Below are 26,495 nucleotides of genomic sequence, written 5' to 3'. Positions count from 1 at the left end.
TCTGTCTGAACTTAGTATGATAATCTCTAGGTCCATCCATGGTGCTGAAAATGGCATTAGTTCTTTTTTCTAATGGCTGAGTAGTATTCCACTGTGTGTGTGTGTGTGTGTGTACACTGTGTGTGTGTATATACACACACACACACACACACACCCGTGCACACACACATCTTTGTCCATTCATCTGTCGATGGACATTTAGGTTGCTTCCATGTCTTGGCTGTTGTAAATAATGCTGTGAATACTGGGGTGCATGTATCTTTTAGAATTAGAGTTTTCGTCTTTTCCAGATATATGCCCATATAAGTGATACCATATAGTATTTGTCTTTCTCTGCCTGACTTATTTAACTAAGCATAATATTCTCTAGGTCCATCCCTGTTGCTGCAAATGGCATTATTTCATTCTTTCTTATGGCTGAGTAATATTCCATATCTTCTTAATCCAGTCATCTGTTGATGGACACTTGGGTTGCTTTCATGTCTTGGCTACTGTAAATAGTGCTGCTGTGAACATTGGGGTGCATATATCTTTTAGAATTAGTGTTTTCTTTTTTTCCAAATATATACACAGAGGTGGAATTAATTGCTGGATTATATGGTAGTTCTATTTTTATCAATAGTTTTTTAAGGAACCTCCATACTATTTTCCATAGTGTCTGCACCAATTTACATTCCCACCAGCAGTGTATAAGGGTTCCTTTTATCCACATCCTCTATTTAGGAGAGAATTCTTTTTTTTTTTTTTTTTTTTTTTTAATTTTTTGGCTGCACCACGTGACATGTGGGATCTTAGTTCTCTGACCAGGGATCAAACCTGTGCCCCCTGCATTGACGGCACAGAGTCTTAACCACTGGACTGCCAGGGAAGTCCCTCAGAGAGAATTCTTTTAAATCTGAACTTTATAACTGCCAAAATGAAAGTTGGTAATCTCAACTCTAATGTCCATTAACACATAAATGGGTAAACAAATTGTGGTATATCTTTGGTAAGGAATACTATTCAGCAATAATAAGGATATGTAAGTTGGGAATTTTAAATGCCTATTCTCAGTATCTTCCAATTTTGCCTATGAATGTTATTTTAGATGTATTTTCTTTTGGGACTCTTCTTGTCAAGGAACAGATGACAATGAATGGTGAGACTGAGATTTCCACTTCCTTTTGTTACAGAGAACTTGCTTAGAATGATATAGCCATAGGTGGAAAAGGTAAGGTCTAAATCTCTTAGCATTTCTTCTTTTCCTTGATAATTTTTCTTGATAATCTTGAAATAAGAAAAAAATATTTTAACAAAAGGTAGTTGGTTTTTGATAAGAAAAAGGTAGCAAGTTGTAAAATAGTAAGTGGTACAGGAAAAATTAATGTACACTAAATTAGCAAATGTGTCACTCAGTTTCTAAAAATCTTTAATATCATTTATATGCAATAAAATTCACCAATTTTAAGTGTGTAATTCCATGAGTTTTGACAAATGTATACAGTCATGTAACCATACCATAACTGAAGTATAGAATGTTTTTGTCACCCCTGAAAAGTCCCCTTCATACCGCTCTGCTGTCAGTCCTCTCTCCATTCCCTGGCAACCACTAATCTGTTTTCTATCATTGTAATTATATCTTTTTAAGAATGTCCTATAAATGAATTCACAAGAGTATAGTCTTTAGTGTCTGACTTACTTCATTTAACATAATCCTTTGGAGATTCATCATTTTTGCATGTATCAGTTGTTCCCTTTTCATGTATTTTCTTTCTCTCTTCATCATGTTTCTTCTACTTTTCTGAATGTATGGAGTATATTTATAATAGCATTTTTACATCCTTGTCTGCTAATATTCTGTCATTTCTGGTCTGTTTCTGTTGATAGACCTTTCTCCTAGTTGGTGGGTCATATTTTCCTGTTTCTTTGAATGCCTAGAATTTTTTATTATACATCACACATTGTGAATTTTATATTACTAGGGGCTGCATTTTGTATTCATTTAGGTAATAATGTTGGACTTTGTTCTTGGAATCAATTGGATCCTTTTAAGACTTGCTTTTAAGGGGTGTTAGGGTGGGCCAGAGCAACTTTTAGTCTAGGGCTAATTTAGCTCCACTACTAATGTGATTCTGAGGTCTTTCCATTTTGGTTGGTGAAAATAGAAGCTATTCCCAACTGTATGAGTGCTGGGAATTGTTCAGTCTGCTGCTTTCTGTTGGAGCTTTCTCCAGCCCCTCATAGCTTCTTCTCATACATGTTCAGATCAGCACTTTGCCAAATGCTCTTCTGTAGACCCCCAAAGGTCTCTCTGTGCACCTTCCTCCGCTCCTGTTTTGTGCCCAGTAAATTCTAGCCACCTTAGCCTCCCCAGCTCCAAAATCTGATGTCTTCGACTGACAAGACTAGGTCCCCACTCCTGGAGCAGCCCGGGACCTGTCTCCAGGTGGTATGGGGACAATCCAGAGACTCGCTTCTGTTTTCCCTTCTCTCCAGCAGCACAGTCCTCCACTGCCTGGGGCCCAATGTCTGAAAACCATTTTGTAATATACTCTGTCCAGCTTTCTGTTGTTTACAAGCAGGAAAGAAAATCCGGTTCCTGGTACTCTTTCAGGGCTGGAAATGGAAGTCTCTCATTCTAAATGTAGAGTAAGCATGTGTTGGTATTTCTAGGGGAAAATTAGAGTACGTGACTCGTCAACTGTCAACATAAACTTAACATACTTTAATGTCTGCTTTAATATGTGTAAGATGTATGTCATAACTTAAGTGATGTTCTTCAGTGTTCACACTAAACTAATCTAAGCTTGTATGTGCTTCTCTGGTCAACTTGAAATTATTTACATAACGAGGATTAATTTGGGGTTATTTGTAGCAAACTTATCTAGAGTAGTTTCCCATCAATGACGGATATGTTAGTGTTTTGATTCTAAGGACATTTGTTAGTCACCTGTATTTGCAATTGATTAACTTACCTTTGAGCTGTATGGTTGTATTTTTTAAAATATGAATTTGCTGGCTTTCTAATATATGTGAAAATGACTGCAGCCTCTTCTTATTTGTGAGTATTTGTGATTTAGAAAACCATAAAACAGTTCTTAGCCCTTTGCAAGCTGATCTTTTGAATTTATATCTTGCTCTCTGTAACAGAATGATTGTTTTTGGACATCTGTTCATAGACTGACCTACCATAAAGTCAAAACCAGGCCATATATTTAGTCAATCAGCAGTTAGAGAAATATGTGTCTTAAGCCATTTGTGTTTTAGGGAAGATGAACAAAGTAGGATTAAAAATATGATTTTTACATTATTATATGTGTATGCTATTGTTGTCTGGTAGAAGTTTTAGGGAAATGGTAACATAAACTCAAACTCTTAAGAGGAAAATGTGGGGCTCTGAATGGTTCTGTCTCTGGTCTTCTAGTCAACTGTGCCACTCATTATTGTGTAACTGTAGTCCAGTCACAACCTTTGTGAGTCTCCTAATATATAAAATGAAAATGATAATAATTATCCAACCTACTGTAAAGGGGTGGTAGAGTGTTAAATGAGGTAGTATCAATGAAAATGTTTGAAGATGCTAATGTGCCATGGAAATACTGGTCATTAAACTTTATTTTGTACATTACTATAAAATCTGCTATCAACACCTACTATGACAGAATACAAACGCAAGATATATTTGTTTCTACTTATATTCCATACAGTTTACTGTGCAAAAATATTTTATATGGGAAAGGAAGAAACAAAACATAGAATTGATTGATAGAATAGAGATGGAGGAGATTGCTGTCTTTTTCCACTTCTTCATTCTTCGTATTATTTTGTTTCCCTCCCCATGATTTTCCAGGCAAAGAGTGTATACAGCAGTTAGCTGAAAACGTCAGGTATTTCAGGAGACGTCTGAAAAATATGGGCTTCATCATCTATGGAAATGAAGATTCTCCAGTGGTGCCTCTGATGCTCTACATGCCAGCCAAAATTGGGTACCTTTTTGCAGATTACAGATTGCCCTCTTATTAGACTTAAGGTTTACCATGATGTGAGACCAGGCTTATATATTTTGTTAGGTAAAATTGTCTTGGCCTCATTATGTTAACCTTCGTTTGCTAGATCTGCCGTAGATTAAACAAGTGGATTCCAATTTGTAAAATATGTTAACTTGTTAGTCTTTCCTTAAACAAACATTTGAGTTTAATGCACTCTTCTGGGGGGATTGAGATAGATCAGTGAACAAAACACAGAAAAATCCATGTCCTTGTGGAGTTTATGCTCTACTGGGGCAAGAGTCAGACAAACGTAATAAATAAGGAAATTATGTAATATGCCAGAAGGTGTTAAGGGCTATAGGAAAAAATAGAGCAGGATATGGGGTTTGAGAGTGCACTGTGGGTGGGCAGATTACAGTATTAAATGGGGTGGTCACCCTGGAGAGCCTCATTGGTAAGGGAAGATGACATCTGAGCTTGAACTAGCTGAGCAAGTTAGCCACTTGAAGCAAGAAGCTCCTGTGCAAAGGCCACAATGCAGGAACATACTTAGCTGATGGAAGACTAGCAGGAGGTGAGTGGAGCTGAAGTGCAGTGCCCAAGGGGGAACAGTGAGCCATGAGGTCAGCCGTGTTATTGCACAGTTACCAGATGTGCACTTTACACCAGCCTCTCTGGCTTGTGCAAGGCGTATATAATGGAAATCTTTGCCCTGGAATAGCTTTCAGTGTATTTGAGAAGTACAGATGTATAACGAAACCAAAATATATTTGAAAAGCAGATATGAAGTAGACAAATCTAATTATTTGCAAAATAATTATGTGCAAAATTGCACCAGAGATATAAAATAAAGGAGTCAGACTTCCCTGGTGGTGCAGTGGTTAAGAATCCGCCTGCCAATGCAGGGGACACGGGTTCGAGCCCTGGTCCAGGAATATCCCACATGCCGTGGAGCAACTAAGCCCGTGTGCCACAACTACTGAGCCTGAGCTCTAGAGCCCGCGAGCCACAACTGCTGAGCCCACGTGCCACAACTACTGAAGCCCACGCACCTAGAGCCTGTGCTCCGCAACAAGAGAAGCCACCCCAGTGAGAAGCCCGCGCACCGCAACGAAGAGTAGCCCCCGCTTGCCGCAACTAGAGAAAGCCCGTGCGCAGCAACAAAGACCCAACACAGCCATAAATAAATAAATAAATAAATAAATAAATAAATAAATAAATTTAAAAAATAAAATAAAGGAGTCATCTGCTTAGTATAGGTTCAGTAAAAAAGGCACATCTTTTCAGATTTGTGAGTTTTGGCTGGATTGTAAATATAAAATTGAGTAAGGATCATTTCTCAGGTTTAATGGAACTCATTAAAGGAGCAAATATTTTTATTCATCTTTGAATCCCCAGTGCCCACCACAGCCCCTCGCACTCAGTAAATGTTGATTAAAGTGAATATAGGAGGGAAAATTAAATCAGGGAACCTGGAAGTATGGTGATTCCAAAGTTAGTGAAGGGGGGATATTGGGAAAGGGTGCTCATTGAGGGAAAAAGAGGAGTTTAGTTTCCAGTAGGAAGTCATATGGGCAATTGGCATTATGGCCTTCAGAGGAGATGGAGGAAATGATGGAATCCTACACCAAAGCAGAGGTGTAGGATTTCCCTCATTCTTCTTTAAATGGAATTATCATCATAAATAAACTCAAAAAGTTACCTGTTCTGGAGGATTGACTTAGTCTAGAACCCTTTCTTTAGAGAGGATTGTGTCTAATTTATTCTATACAGGTGAAACTGACTTTGTACATTATAATTAAGATTTAGAGAGAGTAAGGCAGAATTGTAATAAAGCACTAGACAGTTCGGGAGCATGTGCTAAAGATGCAGGACTTGGCCTGACACAAAGGAAATACATTGAAGAGGATGTACTGTTACTAGGAGTGGGGAAAGCTGGTGCTATTACTAAAGTGAGTGGAATTTTTTTATTCTCAAACAAATGCTTTAAACAGCTAAGGGAAAAGTCAAAAAGGAATAAGGTAGGTCAACAAGAGAAAAGGACAAAGAATAACGTAATTTAGTGAATAACAAAATTTACATGAAAGTTAGAATTGTGTTAATTAGGCAAGATACAGATGTAGAGTAAGGTCACATGCCACGAGTTTGGCTTGGGATGGGGGGTTAAACAAGAACTGTGTGGTCTTGGGTGGTCATCTGAAGGCTGGGGATGAGCTGGCCTCACAAACACCAAAGGAAACCCTGAATTACAAAGGCAGCTCAACACTTAAGTCGATCCAAAAAATGCCTGGTCTGGAAGGCTAGTGCTTGGCCTTTCTGCCAGCAGAAAGATGTCCAGATCCTTTGCATCCTTAATCTTAAGAATTTTTTAAACTGCCAAGCCTAACATTTCAAGGACCAGGTTTTAAACTCAAGTTCATTTTGAAACCTCTGAACCACTGTTACATGTCAGTGACACCTTAAGGCTACAGTTGCAAATTACTTTAGGCAAGCCCTATTAAAAATTGGTCTGTGCCAACAATATTCTTTCACCTTTCTGAAGGAAACCATTTGGGAGAAGACCACTTTACGATTGAATAAAAGAAGTCTTTGTAAACTGTCAATTTTAATTTTCATAGAAGTTAGAAGAAATTCCTAATAGAACTGTCTAGTGCCTGTATCACCCAAGAGTTTACATCATTCAGGCCTTTGTACTGTGTGCTTTATTATTCTTCCTGGTTTCTTTTCTTGTTTTCCCTCTGCAGCGCCTTTGGACGGGAGATGCTAAAGCGGAATATCGGTGTAGTTGTGGTAGGATTTCCTGCTACCCCAATCATTGAGTCCAGAGCCAGGTTTTGCCTGTCGGCAGCTCATACCAAAGAAATGCTTGATACTGTAAGTAGACACTTTCACTTTGATATAAATATACCTTATACTAAGAAGGCCTGTATATCAGATGAAATTAATCATCTGTTGGTCCTGATGTTCTTTGAGCACCTGAGATATTTACTGGTAAAGTAGAGGAGGGAGTGCACAATGCTGCTTAATACATTGCTATTTACAAAAAATTGCAAAACTGTTAGCATCACGCACCAGACCCTGCATGATCAGGGCTCTAGGGAATTTTCTGGCTTCATCTTGTTCCACTCTCTCTCTCATTATGATCTCTACAGCTCTACATTCTCTTTCTACTCTAGCCATTTCTCCTCTGAGCTTTCTTGTGTGTTGTTCTGTCTGTGGCAGTTTCTCTCTTGACCTTTCTCTCCCCTTTGCCTGGCTGACTGCTACTCATTCTTAACATAAAAGAAAACTTAAAAGAAACTTGCTCAAGGGTTTTCCCAAACCCTCTTGGCTAGATATTTCTGGAAATCCTAAGACTCTCCCCTAGGAAATTCTTTACACCTGTTATTATTTCATGGCAATCTTTACCATTAGATAAATCTTTAGGAGGGACTAAGTCTATCTTTAGGAGGGACTAAGTCTATTTTTCTCATTCTGTATCCCCAGGACCTACCACAGTGCCAGGCACATAGTAGGAGCTCATAATTATTACTGAATGTAATTATTTATGGTCTCTTAATATGTTCTCATCTCTTGATATTCTCTTAATATGCTGTTATTTCACACCTGAGACTTCAGACTTTTTTTAGCATTTTTTATTTAATTTTTTTTTTTTAGAATTTCTAGTATATTTTTCCCTTTTGAATTTTTTCTTATCCTTCTGTTGGTTTATTTTGCTATTATTTTCTAACTTTTTGATTTGGATATGGATTTTCCAATGAACACCATGTCAGTGGAATTCCACATATTTTAGTAAAGCACACCTTCATATCAATATCAGTATTTCTAATGTTTTTCTTATTTCTCTCTGAATTAGGATTGGCTTATTAATTTTTTAAAAATATTTATTTTATTTTTGGCCACATTGGGTCTTAGTTGCGGCAAGCGGGATCTTCGTTATGGCATGTGGGATCCTCCACTGCGGTGCACAGGCTTCTCTCTAGTTGTGGCATCTGGGCTTAGTTGCCCCGCAGCATGTGGGATCTTAGTGCCCCGACCAGGGATCGAAGCTGCATCCATTATACTTTTAAATTCTAGTCCCTCTAATATGTATATTGGATAACATGATGACTTCAGATTTTATTTCCCTAATCACAAATGTTGTTGAACCTTTTTTTTTTTAATGTGCTCAGTTGCCATCTGTGTATCTTCTGTGATAAAGTATCTGTACAAGTTTATGTCCAAGTTTCATTGTTTATCTTTTATTTTCATATTATCAAGTTTTTAGAGGTCTTTTAGACTATTATTCATATTCAGCATCATTTTTTGAAAAAAGGCTATCATTCCTCCATGTGTTTTCCTTAACAACTTTGTCAAAAATCAGTTGAATATATTGTGTAAATTCATTTCTGAAAAGTCTGTTCTGTTTCATTGATTTAGGTGTCTGTCTTCTCACCAGTATCTTGATTTTTTTTTTTTAATTTTTATTTTATATTGGAGTATAGTTGATTTACAATGTTGTGTTAGTTTCAAGTGTACAACAGTGATTCAGTTTATACATATACATATATCTATTCTTTTTCAGATTCTTTTCCCATATAGGTTATTACAGAGGAGTGAGTAGAGTTCCCTGAGCTATACAGTAGGTCCTTGTTATCTATTTTATATATAGTCGTGTGTGTATGTCAATCCCAAACTCCTAATTTATCCCCCACCCCAACCTTTCCCCTTTGGTAACCATAAGTTCGTTCTCTAAGTCTGTGAGTCTATTTCTGTTTTGTAAATAAGTTCATTTGTATCATTTCTTTAGATTCCACTTATAAATGTTATCATATGATATTTCTCTTTATCTGTCTGACTTCACTTAGTATGATAATCACTAGGTCCATCCATGTTGCTGCAAATGGCATTATTTCATTCTTTTTTATGGCTGAGTGATATTCCATTGTATACATTACCACATCTTCTTTATCCATTCCTCTGTTGATGGACATTTAGGTTGTTTCCATGTCTTGGCTATTGTAAATAGTGCTGCTGGGAACATAGGGGTGCATGCATCTTTTTTAATTTTAGTTTTGTCTGGATATGTATCCAGGAGTGGGACTGCTGGATCATATGGTAGTTCTAGTTTTAGTTTTCTGAGGAACCTCCATACCGTTTTCCACAGTGGCTGCACCAACTTATATTCCCACCAAGAGTGTAGGAGGGTTCCTTTTTCTCCACACCCTCTCTAGCATTTATTGTTTGTAGACTTTGTAGACTTTTTATTTTTTGAAGTGTGTGCAGTGGTGAAGAGTACCATGATGTCTAGTCAAGTCTGGTCCACTGTCTTTTTTTTTTTTTTTTTTTTTTTTGGCTGCATTGGGTCTTCATTGATGCACCCGGGCTTTCTCTAGTTGCAGTGAGCAGGGGCTACTCTTCGTTGCAGTGCGTGGGCTTCTCGTTGCGGTGGCTTCTCTCATTGTGGAGCACGGGCTCTAAGTGCGTGGGCTTCAGTAGTTGTGGCACGCAGGCTCCGTAGTTGTGGCTCGCAGGCTCTAGAGCAGAGGCTCAGTAGTTGTGGCGCATGGGCTTAGTTGCTCTGTGGCATGTGGGATCTTCCCAGACCAGGGCTCGAACCTGTGTCCTTTGCATTGGCAGGCGGATTCTTAACCACTGCACCACCAAGGAAGCCCTGTTAGTAGACTTTTTGATGATGGCCATTCTGACCGGTGTGAGGTGATACCTCATTGTAGTTTTGATTTGCTTTTCTCTAATAATTAGTGATGTTAAGCATCTTTTCATGTGCTTTGTGGTGCTCTCTGTGTCTTCTTTGGGGAATTGTCTGTTTAGATCTTTGCCCATTTTTTGATTGCGTTGTTTGTTTTTGTGATATTGAGCTGCACGAGCCATTCGTGTATTTTGGAAATTAATCCCTTGTCGGTCGCACCACTTGCAAATATTTTCTCCCATTCTGTGGGCTGCCTCTTTGTTTGTTTATTTATTTATTTATTTGGCTGCGTTGGGTCTTCATTGCTGCATGCAGCCTTTCTCTAGTTGGCGGCGAGTGGGGTCTACTCTTCATTGCGGCGCATGGGCTTCTCATTGTGGTGGCTTCTCTTGTTGCAGTGCATGGGCTCTAGGCATGCGGGCTTCATTAGTTGTAGCGCGTGGACTCAGTAGTTGCAGCACGTGGGCTCTAGGTCACACGGGCTTCAGTAGTTGTGGCACATGGGCTCAGTAGTTGTGGCTTGCAGGCTCTAGAGCACAGGCTCAGTAGTTGTGGTGCATGGGCTTAGTTGCTCCACGGCATGTGGGATCTTCCCAGACCAGGGACCAAACCCGTGTCCCCTGCATTCGCAGGCGGATTCTTAACCACTGTGCCACCAGGGAAGTCCTGTCTCTTTGTTTGATTATGGTTTCCTTTGCTGTGCAGAAGCTTTTAAGTTTAATTAGATCCCATTTGTTTATTTTTGTTTTTATTTTCATTACTCTAGGAGGTGGATCCAAAAAGATATTGCTGCGATTTATGTCAAAGACTGTTCTGCCTATGTTTTCCTCTAAGAATTTTATAGTATCTGGTCTTACATTTAGGTCTTTAATCCATTTTGAGGGTTTTTTGTATATGATGTTAGAGAATGTTCTGATTTCATTCTTTTACATGTAACTGTCCAGTTTTCCCAGTACCACTTATTGAAGAGATTGTCTTTTCTCCATTGTATATTATTGCCTCCTTTGTTGTAGATTAATTGACCATAGGTGTGTGGGTTTATTTCTGGGCTTTCTGTCCTGTTCTGTTGATCTATAAGTCTGTCTTTGTGCCCATACCATGCTGTTTTGATTACTGTAGCTTTTATTGTATAGTCTGAAGTCAGTATAGCCTGATTCCTCCAGGTCCATTTTTCTTTCTCAAGATTGCTTTGGCTATTCAGAGTCTTTTATGTCTCCATACAAATTTTAAGATTTTTTGTTCTAGTTCTGCCAAAAATGCCCTTGGTGATTTGATAGGGATTGCATTGAATCTGTAGATTGCCTTGGGTAGTATAGTCATTTTGACAATATTGATTCTTCCAATCCAAGAACATGGTTTATCTTTCCATCTGTCTGTGTCATCTTTGATTTCTTTCATCAGTGTCACATAGTTTTCAGAGTACAGGTCTTCTGCCTCCTTAGGTAGGTTTATTCCTAGGTATTTTATTCTTTTTGATGTGACAGCAAATGGGATTGTTTCCTTAATTTCTCTTTCTGATCTTTTGGTGTTAGTGTATAGGAATGCAAGAGATTTCTGTGTATTAATTTTGTATCCTGCAACTTTACCAGATACATTGATGAGCTCTAGTAGTTTTCTGGTAACACCTTTAGGATTTTCTATGTATAGTATCATGCCATCTGCAAACAGTGACAGTTTTACTTCTTTTCCAATTTGGATTCCTTTTATTTCGTTTTTTTCTCTGATTGCTGTGTCTAGGACTTCCAAACCTATGTTGAATAAAAGTGGCAAGAGTGGACATCATTGTCTTGTTACTGATCTTAGAGGAGATGCTTTCAGCTTTTCACCATTGAGTATGACGTTAGCTGTGGGTTTGTCATATATGGGCTTTACTATGTTGAGGTAGGTTCCCTCTTCTTTTGGCTGCACTACGCGGCTTGTGGGATCTCAGTTCCCCAACCAGGGATCAAGCCCAGGCCACTACCAGTGACAGCACTGAATCCTAACCACTAGGCCACCAGGCAACTCCCAGAAGTAGGCTCCCTCTATGCTCACTTTCTGGAAAGTTTTTATCATAAATGGCTGTTGAATTTTGTCAAAAGCTTTTTCTGCATCTACTGAGATGATCATATAGTTTTTATTCTTCAATTTGTTAATGTGGTGTATCACACTGATTGATTTGCGGACATTGAAAAATTCTTGTATCCCTGGGATAAATCTCACTTGGTCATGGTGTATGATCCTTTTAATGTATCGTTGGATTCAGTTTGCCTAGTATTTTGTTGAGGATTTTTGCGACCATGTTCATCAGTGTTACTGGCCTGTAATTTTCTTCCATTGTGGTATCGTTGTGTGGTTTTTGGTATCAGGGTGATAGTGGCCTTATAGAATGAGTTAGGGAGTGTTCCTTACTCTGCAATTTTGGGGAATAGTTTCAGAAGGATAGGTGTTAACTCTTCTCTAAATGTTTGATAGAATTCACCTGCAAAGCCATCTGGTCCTGGACTTCTGTTTGTTGGGAGTTTTTATACACACACAGACACACACACACACACACACACACATAAAGTATTTTTATTTTTATTTATTTATGTTTTGGCCATGCTGCACGGTATGTGGGATCCTAGTTCCTTGACCAGGGATCGAACCCACACCCCCTGCATTGGAAGTGCGGAGGCTCAACACTGGACCACCAGAGAAGTCCCTGTTGGGAGTTTTTTAACCACAGTTTCAATTTCAGTACTTGTGATTGGTTGGTTCATATTTTCTGTTTCTTCCTGAATCAGTCTTGGGAGATTGTACCTTTCTAAGAGTTTGTCCATTTCTTTTAGGTTGTCATTTTATTGGCATATAGTTGCTTGTAGTAGTCTCTTATGGTCCTTTGTATTTCTGTGGTGTCAGTTGTAACTTCTCCCTTTTCATTTCTAATTTTATTGATTTGAGCCCTCTCCCTTTCTTCTTGATGAGTCTGTCTAAAGGTTTATCAATTTTGTTTATCTTTTCAAAGAACCAGCTTTTAGTTTCATTGATCTTTTCTATATTTTTTTTTAGTCTGTATTTCATTTATTTCTGCTCTGATCTTTATGATTTCTTTTCTTCTACTAACTTGGGGTTTTGTTTGTTCTTTCTCTAGTTGCTCTAGGTGTTAGGTTAGGTTGTTTCTCTGAGGTTTTTCTTATTTCCTGAGGTAAGCTTGTATTGCTGTAAAGTTCTCTCTTAGAACTGCTTTTGCTATGTCCCATAGGTTTTGGATCATCGTGTTTTCATTTGTCTCTAGGTATTTTTTGATTTCCTCTTTGATTTCTTCAGTGATCCATTGCTTGTTTAGTAGCATATAGTTTAGCCTCCACTTGTTTGTGTTTTTTACAGTTTTTTTTTTTTTTTTTTTTTTTTGTAATTGACTTCTAATCTCATAGCACTGTGGTCGGAAAAGATCCTTTGATTTCAGTTTTCTTAAATTTACTGAGGCTTGCTTTGTGGTCCAGCATGTGATCTATCCTGGAGAAATGTTCCATATGCACCTGAAAAGAATGTCTATTCTGCTGCTTTCAGATGGAATGCTCTATAAATATCAATTAAGGCCATCAAATACAATGTGTCATTTAAGCCCTGTGTTTCCTTATTGATTTTCCGTCTGGATGATCTGTTCATTGATGTAAGTGGGGTGTTAAAGTTCCCCCACTATTATCATGTTATTGTTGACTTCCCCTTTTATGGCTGTTAGCATTTGCCTTATATATTGGGGTGCTCCTATGTTGGGTGCATAGATATTTCTAATTGTTATATCTTCTTCTTTGATTGATCCCTTGATTATTATGTAGTGTCCTTCCTTGTCTCTTGTAACATTCTTTATTTTAAAGTCTATTTTGGGGCTTCCCTGGTGGCGCAGTGGTTGAGAGTCTGCCTGCCAATGCAGGGGACACGGGTTCGAGCCCTGGTCTGGGAAGATCCCACATGCCGCGGAGCGGCTGGGCCCGTGAGCCACAACTGCTGAGCCTGCGCGTCTGGAGCCTGTGCCCCGCAGCGGGAGGGGCCGCGATGAAGAGTGGCCCCCGCTCGCCGCAACTAGAGAAAGCCCTCGCACAGAAACGAAGACCCAACACAGCCAAATAAATAAATTAATAAAAAAAAAAAAAAAAAAAAAAAAAGTCTATTTTGTCTGATATGAGTATTGCTACTCCAGCTTTCTTTTGAATTCCATTTGTATGGAATACCTTTTTCCATCCCCTCACTTTCACTCTGTATACATTCCTAGATCTGAAGTGGGTCTCTTGTAGACAACATGTATACGAGTATTGTTTTTGTATCCATTCAGCCAGTCTGTATCTTTTGGTTGGAACATTTAATCCATTTACATTTAAGGTAATTATCCATATGTATGTTTTTATTACCATTATGTTAATTGTTTTGGATTTGTTTTCATAGGTCTTTTTTCTTCCCTTCCTCTTCTGTTCTCTTGTTATTTGATGACTATCTTTAGTGTTGTGTTTGGATTCCTTTCTTTTTTGTTTGTGTGTACCTGTTGTAGGTTTTTGGTTTGCAGTTACCATGAGGTTTTGATATAGCAGCCTATCTATATACAAGATTGTTTTAAGTTGCTGGTCTCTTAATTTCAAATGCATTTCCAATATCCTGCATTTGTACTCTCCTCACGATTGTTGGTTTTGATAATCATATTTGTGTGTGGATGATTTCCTACCTTTACTGTATGTTTGCCTTTACCAGTGAGCTTTCCCATTTGTAATTTTCTTGTTTCTAATTGTGGCCTTTTCTTTTCAACCTAGAGAAGTTCCTTAAGCAATGTTGTAAACCTGGTTTGGTGGTGCTGAATTCTGTCAGCTTTTGCTTGTCTGTAAAGCTTTTGATTGCTCCGTCAAATCTGAATGAGAGCCTAGCTGTGTAGAGTATTCTTGGTTGTAGGTTTTTCCCTTTCATCACTTTAAATACATTGTGCCACTTCCTTCTAGCCTGCAGAGTTTCTGGTGAAAAAATCAGCTGATAACCTTATGGAGATTCCCTTGTATGTTATTTGTTGCTTTTCCCTTGTTGCTTTTAATATTTTCTCTCTGCCTTTAATTTTTGTCAGTTTGATTAATATGTGTCTCAGCATGTTCCTCCTTGTTTTTATGCTGTATGGGACTCTGCACTTCCTGGAGTTGGGTGACTGTTTTTTTTCCCCATGTTAGGGAAGTTTTTAGCTATTATCTCTTCACATATTTTCTTAGGCCCTATCTCTCTCTCTTCTCCTTCTGGGATCCCTGTAATGCGAATGTTGGTGTGTTTAATGTTGTTCCAGAGGTCTCTGAAACTGTCCTCATTTCTTTTCATTCTTTTTTCTTTATTCTGTTCTGCTGCAGTGTTTTCCACCATTCTGTCTTCCAGCTCACTTATCCGTTCTTCTGCCTCATTTATTCTGTTATAGATTCCTCCTAGTGTATTTTGCATTTCAGTTACTGTACTGTTCAACTATGTTTGTTTGTTCTTTATATCGTCCAGCTCTTTGTAATACATTTCTTGTACCTTCTCAGTCTGTGCCTCCATTCTTTTTCAGGTAGATTGCCTGTCTCCACTTGACTTAGTTGTTCTTCTGGGGTTTTATCTTTTTCCTTCTGTGGAACATATTCCTCTGCTGTCTCATTTTGTCTAACTTTATGTGTTTGCAGTCTCCATTCCACAGGCTGCAGGGTTGTAGTTCCTCTTCCTTCTGGTGTCTGCCCCCTAGTGGGTGAGGCTGGTCTAGAGGCTTGTGCAGGCCTCCTGGTGGGAGGGACTGGTGCCTGCCCACTGGTGGGTAGAGAGCTGGGTCTTGTCCCTCTGGTGGACAGGGCCATGTCAAGGGGTGTGATTAGAGGCAGCTGTGGGCTCAGGAAGACTTAAGGCAGCCTGTCTGCTGATGGTTGGGGCTGTGTTCTCACTGTATTGGTCGTTTGGTCTGAGGCGTCCCAGCACTGGAGCCTACAGGCTGTTGGGTAGGGCCAGGTCTTGGTGTCAAAATGGCAGACTCCCAGAGAGCTCATGCCAATGAGTACTCCCCAGTACTTCCACCACCAGTGTCCTTGTCCCCACAGTGCGCCACAGCCGCCCCCCCACCTCCCCAAGCGACCCTCCGAGACCAGCATGTAGGTCTGGCCCTGGCTTCTATGTAGTCACTGCTTTTTCCCCTAGGTCTTGGTGCTCATGAGACCTTGTGTGTGCCTTCCAAGAGTGGAGTTTCCGTTTCCCTCAGTCCTGTGGCGTTCCCATGATCAAGTCCCACTGGCCTTCAAAGCCAAGTGCTCTGGGGGCTCCTCCTTCCGATGCCAGACCCTCAGGCCGGGATGCCTGATGTGGGGCTCAGAACTCTCATTCCTGTGGGAGAACCTCTACCATGTAATTATTTTCCAGTTTGTGGGTCACCCACCCGGTGGGTATGGGATTTGATTATATTGTGAATGCACCCCTCCTACCATCTCATTGTGGCCTTTTCTTTGTCTTTGGATGTAGAATATCTTTTTTAGCAGGTTCCAGTGTTTTTTGTTGATGGTTGTTCAGCAGTTACTTGTGATTTTGGTGTTTTCGTGAGAGGGGGTGAACTCAAGTCCTTCTATTCCACCATCTTGTCTCCAACATCTTCAAGATTTCAGACTTTACATAAGTATTACTTTCTGAGAGTTTATAGAGCTCTAGAACATATTTGCATAAAATTAGTTGATAGAAATATCAGAATATTAATTCATTGGAGAGCTACTAATCTTAAAGAATATTATGAATGCATGTTTTTAAAAGTTTAATTGACATTTTAATTTTCTTAACTGCTAAAGATTTTGATTTTTCTTCCCTATTTCTTCATAGCGAAACTTCTACCAGTATGAGTATATTCTTAATCTTCTTCTGACACTGAAATTGAATTCAGTTTATTGATACTGTATCTTTGTTTTTCTTCTTTTTTATTTTGATTGTACCTTTCGGATTTTTTCCAATAGACTTTCTTTCCCTTTACTCAAAAATCTTACTGGTGAATTTCTTCATTGATTATTTTTTAACCCAGTAATATCAACTTTTCTTCCACTCTACTTTATTTGGGTGTTTAGGAGTTTCAGCACACCTTTTAAAAAATATCTGTATCATTAAATGCAATGGCTATAGTAATTAACTGTGTTTTCTAACAGGTTTTACTCCTGATAACTGTACATATTCAAGAAATCATTTAGGGACTTCCCTGGTGGTCCAGCGGTTAAGACTCCACACTCCCAATGCAGGGGGCCTGGGTTCAATCCCTGGTTAGGGAACTAGATCCAGCATGCCACAACTAAGAGCCCACATGCTGCAACGAAGATCCTGTGTGCCACAACTAAAGACCTGGCCCAGCCAAATAAATAAATAATTTTTTTAAAAAAGAGAGAAATAATTTAGATGTAACCAGTATATCTTGGTAGATTTCTGTTGCCAACAAACGTGTTTACCAGTTGAGAGTGCTAATATTTTTCTCATAACATCCACTTGCAGGATTATTTGACTTTGCCTTCCATTTAGGTTTTTTTTAAGCATAAAGTGCATTTTTTGAAACCACAGGTTTGTTGAAGTTATTTTGTCTTATGATTTTTTTCTGGAAGTAAACATGAACATTATGAGATAAAAACGAACTTTCATTTATTAATGGGCCCCGTGACATGATTCTGTATATAGAAAATGCTATACAATTCACACACAAAAAACTAATCTTGCTAGAGCTAATAAATATATTCAGCAAAATTGCAGAGTAAAAGACACAAAAATTAGTGTATTTCTATACACCGGCAATGAACACATGAAAAGGAGATTAATATTTCATTTACGAGAGCATTCAAAAGAATATACTACCTAGGAATAAATTTAACCAGGGGAGGTGAAAGACTTGCATATTGCTATGAAACATTGCTGAAAGAAATGAAAGAAGATTTAAATAAATGGAAAGATACCCTATGTTCATGGGCTGGAAGATTTAATATTGTTAATATGGAGTACAGCAAGATCTGTAGATCCATTGCAATCCCTATCAAAATTACAATGGCTTTTTTTTTTTTTGCAGAAATCGTCAAATTCATATGGAATTGTAGGGGGCCCCAGATAGCCAAAACAATGTTGAAAAAGAAAATAGAAGTTGGGGGACTCAAATTTCCTGATCTTAAAACTTACTTCAAAGCTACAGTAATTGAAACAGTGGAGTACTAGCATAAAGATAGACTTACAGACCAATGGAATAGAATTAAGAGTCAAGAAATAAACCCAAACATCTCTGGCTAATTGATTTTCAACAAGGGGCTAAGACTAGTTAATGGGGAAAGTATAGTCTCTTCAACCAGTGGTTCTGGACAGCTGGATAACCACATGTAAACGAATGAATTTGTACCCTTACAACATGGATGAGCCTTGAAAACACTATGCTAAGTGAAAGAAGACACAGAAGACCACATTTATATGAAATATCTGAAATAGGCAAATTCATTGGGTCAGAAAATAGTTTGCTGATTGTCAGGGCCTGGGAAAGGATGAATGAGGATATGAGTATGGGGTTTATTTTTTGAGGTGATAATGCTTTAAAATTAGATAGTGATGAAAGTTGTACAACTCTGTGAATTTACTCAGAAGCACTGAATTGTAAACTTTTAAAAAGATGAATTTTTTGGCATGTGAATTGTATCTCAATAAAGCTATTATTTTTTAAAAGAAGAAGAGCAAGCTTATTAGCTCAGGGGTGCACAACTATCCTAGAATATTCTCTTATTCAAGGGCCATACTCAACCCTAAATTAACATGTTTTTTCCCTAAGAACTCATCTTACCCTGTGATCCGGAGGTTCAGTGTAAGTGTAGACTATTTGTTAACAATTGGTACTTGTAATGCTTCATTATTCCTAATCTAACCAGGTAACCCCCACATCATGACCGGCAGTTTCTAGTTACAATTTTATCTCTTTTTTTCTTTTTAATATTTATTTATTTATTTATTTGGCTCTACCGGGTCTTTAGTTGCGGCACACAGCATCTTCGTTGCAGCATGCGGGATGTTTAGTTGCGGCATGTGGGCTCTTTTAGTTGTGGCCTGTGGGATCTAGTTCCCCGTCCAGGGATTGAACTCGGGCACCCTGCATTGGAAGCACAGAGTCTTAACCACTGGACTACCAGGGAAGTCGCATAATTTTACCTTTTATATAAATAAAACCCATTCATCTGAGATATTTGGTATGGTATCAGTCATAATCTTGTTATCTAGATCCCTTTGGGCTACTGTGGCTTTTTTTCTGTCTCTATTCATTTTCTTTTTTAATTGATGAAAAATATCATGTTCTTCTGAATATCCTTTACTTTGTGATCTTAGTAAGTCATGTATTGTTTTAAATTCATAAATCCTGTATCAGAGGTCAAGGGAATAAACAGTTAATGGGTTCGCTCAGCTGAAATTCAATCTTAAATTGTTTCCATATGGAGCTTTTAATTAAACCTCTTCTCAAAGGTACCACTGTTCTGATAGCATATTGAAGTCCAGCTCTTATTTGCTTTTTATATTTTTCACATTTGGAGTGAAGAGTATTTTTTTCTTATGCTTGAATAAATAAGGAATACTATTTGTTGATGTTTCTTTTTCCTCTCTACAAACACTGATTTTTTAAAAGTTAAATTTAGGAACAGGTATATGTGTCTATTTACTGATAATCAACTGATTCCCTTTTCTGAACTAGAAGATGTACATTTTCTTATGGAATTACAACCATGAGAGTGGACAGAAGATTTATATGATGTGATGGAAATTTGGAGAGTCACACTTAGGCAATAGGGCTTCTACTGCCCACATTACCCTTTCTTAGTCTAATGAGATGGTGTCCTAGATAGAGCCATTGTCTCCAGAGCTGAGGCCTATTAGACCCACTAGGCAACATCCACACGTGCTTGGGGAGTGAATAACAGGGCTGGAGAGCTGCCATGAGCTGAAAATGCATTCTGTGACCTGTGCCAGGTGCTTTTATTAGAAAGCCTTAGAATCTAGGATTCCAAAATTTTTGCTGTCTTCCATGGATTTCTCTGAGAGGTATCTGGGGCTTGGAATTCCCTTGTCCTTCCATTAAATATTTTCTAAGAAATTCTGAACACATATCCCTTTCTTATATTGTCATTCTCTATTCTGACTCTCTGTGTGCTGGTTTTTGGAAAGTTAACTCTGTCAACTATGATTTGTGTACTGTGCTGTATGTATGTATACTTCAACCAGGAGTTGGGTTTTGTTTGTTTGTTTTTAAGTACATATAAGAAACCATACACAGATTACCAGGTAGGGCTAGTATTGCAATCAGGAAGAGACTTTTCATTTCATCACTTGTCTTAGTGTTTTAATTTTTATAAGAAACATATTTTCTTTGAAAAATAAAAGAGCAAGTTTTATAGAAAAGAAAGTTATACTGAGATAGAGTTTTGATGGAAAGACAAGATAATCTCTCAATGGTAGGATTTGGGGGTTTAAAATCAAACCTGAGTTTAAATGCTGGCTCTGTTTCTTTCCTTGCTGGCTTCTACTTTTTCTTACTAAGTCTGCACAGCAGCCCACTTTGGGGACTCTCTTCATCTTGCATCTAGGAAGCATCTCAATGCAGACTTCTCATCACTTTTTTGGTAGTGTGATAACAGAAAGAGCAAGTACTGGAGAGTAAAAGGAGAAATGACAAATTATAGCCAGCCTGGCAAATTCAGGGTACATATTCCTTCTTCTTCCAAGCGTGTCATATTTTTTTTTTAAATATAGAAATGCTCTTTCTCTTTTTAAAAAATATTTATTTGTTTGTTTGTTTGTTTGTTTATGGCTGCGTTGGGTCTTCGTTGCTGCCCGCGATCTTTCTCTAGTTGCGGCAGGCGGGGGCTACTCTTTGTTGCGGTGCGTGGGCTTCTCATTGTGGTGGCTTCTCTTGTTGTGAAGCACCAGCTCTAGGCGTGTGGGCTTCAGTAGTTGTGGCGCACGAGCTCAGTAGTTGTGGCTCTCAGGCTCTAGAGCACAGGCTCAGTAGTTGTGGCACACGGGCTTAGTTGCTCTGCGGCATGTGGGATATTCCCGGACCAGGGCTCGAACCTGTGTCCCCTGCTTTGGCAGGTGGATTCTTAACCACTGTACCACCGGGGAAGTCCAAACATGTCCTATTTTGATGAATTATACCCTTTATTCTGCATCCCTGCTCTTCACAACCTGTTCTTCATGGTCAGCCTGATGTCCTTGCTCAAAAAGCAGCTCTTTCCATTGCTAGACTCTAGTCTGCTCAGAGTAAATGCATTGGACACGGTCCCACCACAGGATAATCTTGCCATGATTGTTTTTAGAAAAATGAAGCACCAAGTGTGTCTTCCTCCTCCTGGCTCTAACCTCTGCTCTGTCTTGTATATTTTAGGCTTTAAAGGAGATAGATGAAGTCGGGGACCTATTGCACCTGAAGTATTCCCGTCATCGGTCAGTACCTCTATTGGACAGGCCCTTTGATGAGACTACATATGAAGAAACAGAAGACTGAGCCTTTTGGTGCTCCCCTAAAGGAACTCTCCCTCACCCAGGAGAGTGTGTGGCCTTTCCAGTCCAGTTGCAGGAACCACACTTCTTGTGCAAGAGATTTCCTCAACTACTGACGGCGGCCACCTCCACTCTAAATGATATTTTGTAAATAGTGAAAAACTGCTTCACATCCTTCCTTTGCTACATCACCTTTAAAAAAAGAGGTGACTCACTTTGCGTTTTTGTCCATTAAAAAAATGTTTTATTTTATAACTATTCTACTTGTGAAATCACACTGACCCTACCCTGTCTCTGGCTAACCACGCAGGCCATTTTCCTCTCACAGACGTGGGCCCATCCAAAGCTCCTGCTGGCCCTGGCACTACAGCCTCGAGACTCACCTGGCCCTCCTTCCTGGGGAGCAAGTGCCTTCCACTTACTTCCGGTCCAGGTCTCAGAGGTGGCCAGCCTTGGAATCCTTGTTTAACCAGTCACGTAATCACCCAAAGCGTTTTAATGTGTCTTAAGTTTAGCCATTTAAGAAAAGTAGTAAACACTAACATTGCTGAAACTCCCCCTCATTGTATATCCCTCCCTGGCCAGGAGCCTCCAAGGCTTGGTCTTATTCCATTTTGTTCTGGTCACCAGATGATATCTTCCTTCACCATCAAATGTTTCTTCGTAATGGTCACCATCTGAGGGTATGTCCAGTTTCTGGGTTCTTCCCAAGCTGGAATCTAACACTCCCACCCCCTGTTTAAAACACTTAAATGGTTTTAAAAGCACCCACATCCCATCCCCTGTTTAAAACACTTAAATGGTTTTAAAAGCACCCACATCCTACCCTGGTCAGACCTCGGTGCTGAAGCCGACTCACACCTCACTCTTCTGTGTACAAAGCTGCTCCACAGAGTGATAGGCCCTCCTGCTCGGGTGAGAGGGCAGGGGTGGTGGGGAAAGGGTTGACTGCTCCTTGTAGAATGTCTGTGGTTTCCTTCTTACTGCTTTCTACTTTTCAAAATTATGACAGCCAAAAAAAAAAAAAAAATTATGACAGCGTCTGCCTGGGTTTGGGTCCATATTAGGATTTCAACTGATAAAAGAGAATGTTGGTAAATCCTCCACTCAGAAATCTTTTGTCATGTTCCTAATGTAAGGATTAAAGTTTATTAACTTACCCTTTTTAGAAGATGACCCATTTAAATATCACTCTGAGTGCTATTTCTCTTTTATTCTTGATGTCCTAATGCATTTCTAACCTGGCATGTGGGGCTTTTAGGGGCTCCATCTCCTTCCATTACCCCTTATTTTTTCCCTGAGAAATTCTGAACACTTATTTTGACTCTGTTTGCATACCAAGTAAGGGGATTTCTTTCAGCGAGCTTTATACTGCTTGACCAAAGAGCAAATCTGAAAATCACCATGTTAAAGTTCTTACTTTCTTCTGTTGACCAAAGCTTAAGTGAAGAGAACTTTTGACTTTTTTTATACCCAAGATCAGCTTGTCTTTTAGTAGCCATCAAGTATTATAGGGGAAGGATTGGGAACAGAATGGAAAAACATTGTGTGAAAGTAGTTTTGTACATCTCTATTTTTGAAATCACTCCTTTTATTTGTAAAAATTTTCAGTCCAAATTCTCCTGGGCATCTTGTCATCAGCTGTGGTATTTTTGTGCAGATACATGTAGTGGAGGATGTAAGCAATGCTATTGTTTGTGAAGTTTTGTTTTCATGTCTTAAGTTATCTTTGGTCACTCTCAGCATCTGAGAGCCTTAAGCCCTTGAAGTATTCCAAGGTTTTATTTTAATTTTTTAAAGAATAGAAAAAAGTGAACAGAACCAAGTAGAGATGCAGGGACTGCAGTTAGCATGTACAAGTTGAAGTAAAAAAGATTGTGGTAACTAAGTAATTAGTCCTGTAAAATAAAATACATTACTAACCTTTCCTGCACATCTAGGTCCTCACCATAGAACCCCATTAGAACCAGGGAGCTTTTGCACTGCAGTTACTATTTAGTGATGTAGGGTTTGCAGAAGTCACAAACTTAAAGCAATGAACTTAATGGCCAGTCTTTTATTTTGGCTTGCATGAAGTCACTGCAACTTAAAATGTCAGTTAATATGGGCATTTAAATATATATATATATATATATCACTTTGCTATGCAGTTATTTCAGGATAAGTGCAGTTAAGTTACAGATTTATTTTGAAGAGAGAAAACTCCTGTGATCTCTCTAGGACCTCTACTTTCTAGAGGACAAAACATTACACACACTGGTTGTCTCTTCTTGAAACTGTAATATAAATCTAGGGTCCAGTCATATCACAAATATCATTACTTAACCAAGCCCTTGGGGAAACACAAGTGTATATAAATACTGTCATTGGGAATGAGTAGAAATCTGGGACAAATAAGTATTGTTTAGTACATGGTTTAACACAGCCTACTTCAAGAATCTGATGGGGTTCAAGCAGGCATCAGCTAACCATTACTACCAAGGCTGATCATCAGAGTTAGTTGATAGAGGTGTGACTAATCCTTATTACTTTTTCTCATCCCTCTTTTTATTTAGCTTTGTCTTCATCCATTTCAGGTTTATATGACCCTTTTCTGCAGATCACATCAGAAACCAGGAAGTTTATAACTAGGGCACATCAAAATCACACCCAGAGAATGGATCAAGTGGCAGTGGCTGAGGCAGATTCTCCTCCCATCTTTATTTTAAAAGCCTTACTGTAGAATATGGCGTACGTTCTAGAGCATTGAAAGAAAATGTTCAGGGGCAGGGTCTTTGAAGCACTAAACTTTTCGCTTTGCTTTGGAAAATTTTTTCCCTTTAAAAAAACATTCTGGTCTCCAGAGCCCAGAGTACTGTTTGCTTGTTTGAAGAACTTCTCGTCACTATCTTAAACTTTCGTGATAGGGTGAGGATTTCAAATAGACACCGCTCTTCCTCATGTAGTCATGGAAGGTGAACAGAAATAACCCGACACAACTACTAAGGGCTGCATGTTTGCCTGATGCCCTTTCAGAGGCCAAGGCCCTATTTCTTCCCCCATGTGCCTCGTTCCAAATTGACGAGGATCTCTGGCCCCTTGTCATACTGGATTGGGCAGCAGCACTTCTACATGTCATAGGCAGTGAAGAAAGAGAATTTGGGTTCTTGTTTTGTATGAATTTGTGGCAAAACCACCTAGAAAAGGTTAAATACAATTGACTATCTCCTGGTTCTCTCTCTCTCTCTCTCTCTCTCTTTTTTTTTTTTTTGGCTGTGCCACGGGTCATGCAGGATCCTAGTTCCCTGACCAGGGATCAAACCCGCGCCCCCTGCAGTGGAAGCGCGGCGTCTTAACCACTGAACCATCAGGGAGGTCCCTCCTGGTTCTCTTGTATAAAGAATTGCTGTGCCCTAATTCCCAGGGTGTCTTTCCTGGTGTTCTAGGTAAGCCAGAATAGGTTTTAATCTGTCCTTGCTATAACCCATGTGGTTAGAAAAAATGGGAAAGTTGTGGTTTTCCTTCTGTCCACTTTCATGAAGGTCAAGAACTGTTGAGCACTTCACACAGGTAAAATCATCTTAGCCCAAAGGAGTTATGAAGGGGGAGTTACGAAAATCAAAGGATTCTTCTTGGCTGTTGAGCAGCTGTTTGCTTAATCCGTTAAGCCAGTTAATTAAAACACCTTCCACGTAAAGAAAAGCTTGTCCATTCTCTCTTCAGCTTTATCCACATGAAATGCAGTGTTCAGGCTCCTAGCCATTTGCCATGTGCCCAGATAGCTGGGTTAGAAGGCTGGCTTCCTCCCTTATCATACAGAGGAAATGCCAGGACTAGCCAGTGATCCCTTTGCTTTTAATGTGTAGAAAATGCTGTTGCCCCTTTTGTCATTTCTAGTGACTTCTGTTTTCTAAGCACCTTTTGCTATAGATTGAGCCTTTTCTAGGGAGGAAACCGAAGGGGCTAGCTCGAGCCCTTATCGGAAATGTTTATTCTAATGTCTCTGCTGAGTCTGAGGTATCACATTCCCAGTCATCCTTGGGACTGACTTGGGGAAGCTGTGGGCAAGGTCTTATTTACTGTGTAGTACACATGATAAATGGCCTTATAAACTGATTTTTTTGTGGTATGATGAGTTTATTAAACTGACCATAAAGAATTCAGTGGCTCTTAAACTGCCTTTACTGTGTTTTTAATGAAGCACACCCAAACCTCTGTTCTTTTGGAGCAGTTATGGGGAGGTTGAATGAAAGGTAAAAATTAGAGCAGTGCCCTGATGTGCCAAGTGTCCTGCCTTGTTGCTGTCTGCATGGATAGTGGATCCTTCCATACACAAGGAGCCTTGAGCCCACTCAGTGTCTGCTTTTTCCAACACAGTTCCTGAGTTTCTTGTGCAAAGCTTTGTCATTTGGCCCAGGCCTTCCAAGGAAGTGTGGGACATATCACTGACTAGGATGGAGTGGTGACTGGTCTTCACCCTTGATGTTAGGTCTTGTTACCTCAGTGGTGTTCATGGTTGGAACGATAAAAAGCATCCTTGATGGTTCTTCACAGGATACTAGTGAGATCACCATGTCAGCCAGCATGCCCACAGTCTTGATGATCCCTCTTTGGATAAAGGTAGCTAACATTAGGAGAAGGGGGAAAGAGATAAAATAAGAATAGAGAAATAGCTTATGGAGAGCCGAGATCTTATTTTGTTGGCCCATATTTTTTCATTCCTGTAAACTGGAATTTGCAAGAGGTACTGTGATAACCCTTCCCCAGTCCTGTAATGCTCGTATAACCTGAGAAAGAGAAGGGGAAATATAAATAAAACTTTTTAAAATTTAGTATTGTGTTAAAATGTCACTGTCTCCCTTACCCACACCCGCCCCCCGTCTCCCTTTTTTGCCAGATGATTTTTCGTTGCTGTTGTTGTTGGATGACTGTCAAGCTATAAATGATGGGTTGAGGGAGGTGTATCCATTTTAAGAGTGCCTGTTAAGAGCTGAAGGGGAACTACTTGAGATGACTTAAGAATCATCCCATGAAATTTATTGTTTTGCTCCAATAAAATACTCTGAAAGCTGTATCTGCCTTTATTCATTAAACCAATAAATACTGAGTGCTGTTTCCATGCCAGGCACTGTACTGAGCATTACCAATAACAGCAGCAAACAGAAAGTTATGGTTCCTACTTTTGTAAACAAATAGGCACATGAACCATATATATCGTGTTAGAAACTCCTAAGTGCCATGAAGGAAAGGTAAAGAGCCTGATAAGATTGGAACCAGTGTCTGGTTTAGACAGAGGTGATAGAGGAAACTTAGATTCTAAGGATTGGAGGATCTGAAAGAAAGAGTGTGGTTGATACTCACAAGAACAGTGAAGTGGG

At 39.2% G+C, this 26,495-nt stretch overlaps 1 protein-coding gene across 1 annotated transcript in view; it reads left to right on the top strand.

Annotated features, from left to right (window-relative positions):
* The window catches only part of SPTLC2 (serine palmitoyltransferase long chain base subunit 2), a 120,507-nt gene extending 94,318 nt beyond the window's left edge, over window positions 1-26,189 (top strand). Inside the window, exons 10-12 of the mRNA XM_059914753.1 lie at window positions 3,830-3,965; window positions 6,713-6,842; window positions 21,023-26,189. Coding sequence (XP_059770736.1) covers window positions 3,830-3,965; window positions 6,713-6,842; window positions 21,023-21,142 — 386 coding nt within the window. The 3' untranslated portion in view covers window positions 21,143-26,189. The remainder of the gene's footprint in view (window positions 1-3,829; window positions 3,966-6,712; window positions 6,843-21,022) is intronic.
* The last annotated feature ends 306 nt before the right edge of the window (window positions 26,190-26,495 follow it).

The sequence above is a fragment of the Balaenoptera ricei genome, chromosome 2 (genome assembly GCF_028023285.1).
Source record: "Balaenoptera ricei isolate mBalRic1 chromosome 2, mBalRic1.hap2, whole genome shotgun sequence".
In the NCBI taxonomy this organism is placed as follows: domain Eukaryota; kingdom Metazoa; phylum Chordata; class Mammalia; order Artiodactyla; family Balaenopteridae; genus Balaenoptera; species Balaenoptera ricei.
The sequence above is the reverse complement of the archived record's forward strand: the minus strand, read 5'-3'. Positions and strand labels throughout refer to the sequence as shown.